Source organism: Pseudoliparis swirei, chromosome 17 (genome assembly GCF_029220125.1).
Source record: "Pseudoliparis swirei isolate HS2019 ecotype Mariana Trench chromosome 17, NWPU_hadal_v1, whole genome shotgun sequence".
NCBI lineage: Eukaryota > Metazoa > Chordata > Actinopteri > Perciformes > Liparidae > Pseudoliparis > Pseudoliparis swirei.
The window spans coordinates 14132455-14138846 of record NC_079404.1 but is presented as its reverse complement, the minus strand read 5'-3'; the positions used below and the strand labels follow the sequence as shown (position 1 = coordinate 14138846).

At 41.1% G+C, this 6392-nt stretch overlaps 1 protein-coding gene across 1 annotated transcript; it reads left to right on the top strand.

Annotated features, from left to right (window-relative positions):
- The first annotated feature begins 3855 nt into the window (after positions 1–3855).
- Positions 3856–6128, top strand: LOC130207262 (probable vesicular acetylcholine transporter-A). The gene has a single exon (XM_056435780.1). It carries the CDS (start codon positions 3895–3897, stop codon positions 5542–5544), a length of 1650 nt encoding a protein of 549 aa, XP_056291755.1. The 5' UTR covers positions 3856–3894; the 3' UTR covers positions 5545–6128.
- The last annotated feature ends 264 nt before the right edge of the window (positions 6129–6392 follow it).

Genomic DNA, 6392 nt, shown 5'->3' with positions numbered 1-6392 from the left:
TTAAAAAGTTAAAGTAAATTATTGAAAAAGTTAAAAAGTTATAAACAATTTAAAAAGTAATAAAGTAATACAAGTAGCAAGGTTCATTCTTAACTAATATGAAAAACAAATACAGCTACTAACAAAGTAATTTAGTTGGTATGAGTCTGCATTAATCTTTAGTCAGGATCAGCCCCACCCATCTAACCCACAGAAGTACCATCCCGACCAGGAATTGAACCCACAGCCCTCTTGCTGTGAGGCGACAGTACTAGCCACCACAGTGCAGCCCACTCATCTAACCTAAAATACTAACCTCCATATTAAAAAGTTAAAAAGTAGTAAAAAACTATGAAAAGTTATTAAAAAGTTAGAAAAAGTTAAAAAGTAATAAAAATTGTATAAATAATTTTAAAAAGTTAAAAAGTAATAAAAAAGTAATAAAGTATCAAAAACCATTCATACCTATGGGCATATTAGAGATCAGCTAAGAAATGCATTTCCTGCTGAAAATGCATTGGAATGCTAACATCTTGGCCAATCTATAATTTCCATCCATTTACAGATTGCAGTCTGATAAAAATAACTTTAAATTGTAATAATCCAAGTCCAACAGGGTATTTGTGTGCTCATTTGGCCGTAGTGGCTTAGGCTTTTGTAGGGCTGTTAGAAATTAATACTTTGGCAACTGCACAAAATTACATGTTGATCTTGAATCTCCTGAGCTACTTTCAGACCAGATCAGAGCCGAATATAGCAAAAAAAATTGATCCCCAACACAAGCCAATCCAGTTATGAGGACAGTTTTGACTCCGCCCTCAACAGCAGTCAACAGAACACTGAACTCACATCAGATTGTCCCCCGCTGCCCCCCAAAAAATTGCGTTTGTTCATCTGCAACTGCTATGTCACTGTGGGTGTGTGTGTGTGTGTGTGTGTGTGTGTGTGTGTGTGTGTGTGTGTGTGTGTGTGTGTGTGTGTGTGTGTGTGTGTGTGTGTGTGTGTGTGTGTGTGTGTGTGTGTGTCTTGGGGTGAACCAGAAGCCACCCAGAGTTTCTGCCTTCATGACTCTGCTTAAGCTTTCCAGTTACCGTATGTTGACTGAGGGAAATAAATGTGATTATCAAAGATGTTCTTTCACTAATGACGTAACGTTTCATCGAAAATAAATAATCTGAAAAATGTTGAGCCCTTTTTTGGAAACATTCTGAACATTTAAACCATCTACGTCAAACCAAAGCTTTCTGAGGGAAACGAATGGCTGGGTTTCTCAGTTTGTCTTTAGTGGTTTAAATCTAAATTGATTGCATTCAACTTAGGACCACCGGACCGCTTCAGTAATGTTATCTGACATGTGTACTTAGACCATTGCACTTGTCAGAGCTCAAGGCTTGATTCACCACCCAACAGTACAACACTGACCATAAAAAAGTAGGACTCATCAGAATCCCCAAATATCTCATCAAAAGAGATGTTTTGGATTGACAGTTGTTCCTAGTCCTAACAGCCTTCAATGACAGCTCTACTTTGAGGCTGATCTTAAAGTTGTGTTTCAATCTTGATTAACAGTACCATGTTCTTATTGAGCGCAGTGGTGAATTGTGTCTTTTATCCCAAAGCATAACCAAACTTCTTAGGGGGAGGTGTAAACTACTTTAAAGCACTTTTTTTATTTTTATGGATGAATGCATTGAATCTTTGTACATTTGTGGTTGTAGTCTTGTACTGCTGTCTAGTGTACAAAGTTAACTTGTCCGGTTGTTCCAGTTACTACAACTGGGTCTCTGAATGCATCATCAGGTGTACGGTGTGAGATACAGAGCACCAATTCTCTTATGTGGACACTGTTACAGTGTGTATATATAAATAAAGTTGTATTAAAGTAAAGTTATCCTTTGATAGTTTATTCGTGAACATGTATTGGGATATGAGGACATCTACTGGCTGGATGAGGACATGACACCTACAGAGAAAACCAACGGACATCATGTTGATGATTAAAGCAACTTGACTAAAACATTCTTTGATTCCAACACACAAATCTCAGGTTCAAAAAATTGTTAAAACATTATTTCATTAACAGGTCATTTGACTTTCTCCAACTTGATCATATTAATAGAGTCAATCACCATCAAATGAGTGTTGATTGCATTCTATATTCAGACAGAATAACATATTTAGGGGTGGGGTTGTGTGTAGTAGGGTTATGTGTAGTAGGGTTATAAGTCGAACGGTCCTTTTCCGTTTTCAATAGTTCCTTGACCAATTTATTTTTTCTCCACTAGATGTTTATACTGCTCTTTCTTATATAAATGTGAAGCCAATTTAAGAAACAAAACAGACCACTTAGTATCATTAGTACTAACTTACTCTGATAACATTTAGCAGCAGCTGAAACAACAAAATACCGACAAAACCCACACACATAATTAAAATAAATCCCATGGGGTGGATCACTCAGTTTCCAAAGCAATATTCCTGTTGTAAAAATGTAATTCTAACAATGTTCTAAAAACATCAGAGAAAACCACTGAGTCCAATATGAGAAAACATATCTAAAGATGTTGATTTGCATTTCTAAACACATTATTTATCCCTAGTAGTTGCTTTCATGGAATAGTTCATATTGGTGACAGCTGCTGAAGCTCGTTTTAACCACTAGATGGCGCTCTCAAGCTATATTAAAAGCCCAGTTTACGCTCTCGTTTCGGTTAAAAGGTATCTTGAAGTTTATATATGGTCGTAGTAGTATGCCTATATATCTTCAGATGTAAATATATAAACATTATCCAACGTGAATGTCCTGACTTTAGCGAGATTCTTTTAAAAACATATTTACAAACAGAAAAGTAACAGGAAGTTGGCGGTAAGGGACAATAATATAAAGAAAAATAGCTGATAATTACGTTGAAATCCTGTCAGTTGTACATGAAAACCTATTTTGAATCAGACATGCAGTGCTTTGCTCATTTACACCTCAACGATGGGGATGCGGATCCTTGAACCTATAACTTACTTCCACTCCCCGCTGTCCGAAAAAAAGAAGGTTGTATTAGAGAGTAAATGTTGGACGATTCAAAAGATTACATTTCATTTTCATCATTTAAACCTCAGCGTCTTCTGTGGAGCTGTCCACCGGGGTGTGGTGCTGAATCACGTGTGTTCTTATTGAGAAACGCGGACATCTGAGCGTGTTTTCTGTCTTGTAGCCTTGTTGCTTCTGAGTTTATGTCATTGGGTGGCGTTGCCAGAATTTTTGCGATTTATACCTTTATTAAATTAAATAATCAGATTCTACTTCAGTGTAACTTAAAATGGAGGAGGTTAAAATATCACATAAATTGGAGGCAAGCACCCTTGTCTCTGTCTGGAACCAACTCACTGGACAGCAATGCGCAGTTGGGATTTAGTATGAGATCAAATTTATTCTGGAGAGCAGCAGGACATGTGCGTCACAGCCATCCGCGAAGATGGGAGTGCATGGGGAGGGTGGGGGGGGGGGGGCAACTATGGGAGTCAACAAACTGCAGTGTGGACTCCTTCCTCGGCCGACAAAACCAGTCCGGTGGATGTTATATGATGACTTAGCTCACAGCGTTACAGGTGAATGGAGACAGCTGGGAGCCGAACCTGAAACAGCGAGTGCGCCGATGGAGCCGGCAGTGTGAGCTGTAGTGAATGCCCAACCTGAGTGCTTCCCGGGACCAGCGCGTCACCTGAATGACGGGGTATGAGACAATGAAGCAACTTGGGACGACGGGGATAAAACGAATCCAAGTCACGGGAGTGGAAAAGCGCGTGCGATGACGGAAGACGCAAGGGATAGAGCATAAGAAAAGCAGAGGGAAGTTATCTAGCTCATTAGAAGGGGCTCCCGGTGCTTGGGGGGGGGAAACTAAATTAGAGACATAACAGATGTGCCAGGCGTGCGCAATTCAACAAACAAATCAACACGGGGAAGCCGATTTTCTTTCTCAAAAGACAAAGCTTGAAACAGAAAGGGAGCTAATCATGGAGCCGGAGGGGACCACAGAGGGAGAAACTACTAATTTCGCACAATCTGCCGCCACCAAACTGTGCCAGATGGGCGAAAGAACTAAACAACTGGGCAATGTGATCCAAAACCCAGATCGGCAGAAACGGATTATTCTAGTAATAGTCTGTACAGCACTTTTGTTGGACAACATGCTTTACATGGTTATTGTACCAATTATACCAGATTACCTCGAAGAGCTACAGAAAGCAGCGGATCATGCCGAAGCTGTTGCACCGCACTCCAACTTCACCAACAGCACCACAACTACCAAGCGGAACTTCGACCTACAGATTGGGGTTCTTTTTGCCTCCAAAGCCATCCTACAGCTCCTGGTGAACCCGATAAGTGGCACGTTCATAGACAGGGTCGGGTATGATATTCCACTCTTCATTGGTCTCAATGTCATGTTTCTATCCACCCTTACTTTTGCCTTCGCGGAAAATTACGCGACTCTGTTCCTGGCGCGCAGCATGCAGGGCCTCGGCTCGGCTTTCGCGGACACCGCGGGGCTCGCTCTGATCGCAGACAAGTACACAGAAGAGAAAGCGAGGACCAAAGCGCTCGGTATTGCCTTGGCTTTCATCTCTTTTGGAAGTCTTGTGGCGCCCCCCTTTGGAGGGGTCCTTTACCAGTTCGCAGGGAAGCGGGTGCCCTTCCTAATTCTGGCCGGTGTCTGCCTCTTCGATGGTATATTGTGCCTAACTGTGCTGAAACCCTTTTCTAACCGAGAGCGAGAAAACATGCCAGTGGGCACCCCCATGTATAAACTGATGCTTGATCCTTATATAGTTGTAGTGGCTGGTGCTCTAACTATTTGTAACATCCCTCTCGCCTTTCTTGAACCAACTATCGCCAACTGGATGGAGGAAAACATGCATGCCAGCCAGTGGGAGATCGGCATGATATGGTTCCCTGCCTTCTTCCCTCATGTTTTAGGTGTATATCTCACTGTCAAATTAGCAGACAAGTACCCTCATCTCCAGTGGTTTTACGCGGCTATAGGTATGGTGTTTATAGGCGCAAGCTCCTGTACAGTGCCAGCGTGTAAAAACTTTGGACAGCTCATGATCCCGCTGTGCGGAATTTGCTTTGGCATCGCCTTCGTGGACACGGCGCTCCTGCCAACCTTGGCTCTCCTGGTGGATGTGCGGCATGTGTCAGTGTATGGCAGTGTGTACGCCATCGCAGATATCTCTTACTGCGTGGCCTATGCCATCGGGCCAGTGGCGGCTGGACAAATAGTGCACAACCTGGGCTTTGTCCAGCTCAACTTGGGCATGGGCCTCGCCAATGTACTTTACGCGCCGGCGCTCCTTCTGCTGAAGAACGTGACACAGATGAAGCCTTCGCTCTCCGAGAGAAATATGCTGCTGGAGGATGGCCCAACTGGACTGTACGATACGATTAAGATGGAGCAACGAGAGAAGAAAAGAAAGGGTTTGTGTACAACACTAGACGAGAATGGCATTGAAACATTTGCACAACGGTCGTATTCTGAAGAGGAATCCTCAGGAGGAGAGTTTGCGTAAATGTCCCTGAACAGAGTGTTAAAGTATCAAAGTGCCCATAAGAATGGTGTGCATTTCTTCCGATCCAATCAATTGCATAACACGATTAGGATTGTGTAAAGATATACATTATTTACAGCTTCTGGTGAAAATTCTTTTGGGTACTGTCAAATCAAGTCGCTTCAAGCTTTTGCTGGCCCTCGCTGGACTTTGTTCATCTTAAAGTGAGAATATTGTGAAGGAACTGTTGAAATAAATGTTTATTCAATAACAGTGTTTATGACTGTATCAGAAACTGACTCATATTCAGGGATTGTGTGTAAATGTATTTTAACAAAAGAACAATTCTAAAGTATGCGTCTTTCAATGTAATCTGTAATCATTTTTGCCAGAGTTGTGCTGCTAAAATCAATATGCAATACTGTGTCACACGACGGTTTTAGAAAGATACAACGATGGAAATGAACGGAAATCTTTGTCTTGGTGTCTGATTATTTTTTGTTGATTTTGGATGATGAATTTCTGGAATGCATAGCCTCGTTGTGTGATCTACGACTGTACATACATGTATATTCATGTAAATAATTAAATCAATATTATGTGAACAGTTTTTCGGTCAATTATTTATTCAGGCAATACATTGAATAACTCAATTACACTTATTGAGGTATATCACACATGGTATTCCCTCTATGAACATTCTTACGATAATATGATGTTACTTTATAAACTATGATTATATTTATAATACACGTTGTATTCACTTTGGACGTTTGCACTTGAACGCAAATTAATTGAACAATCGAATATTAAATATATGACGGCCTAAACTGAGGTATTGTGATGCCTATTACACAGTATTCTGTCAT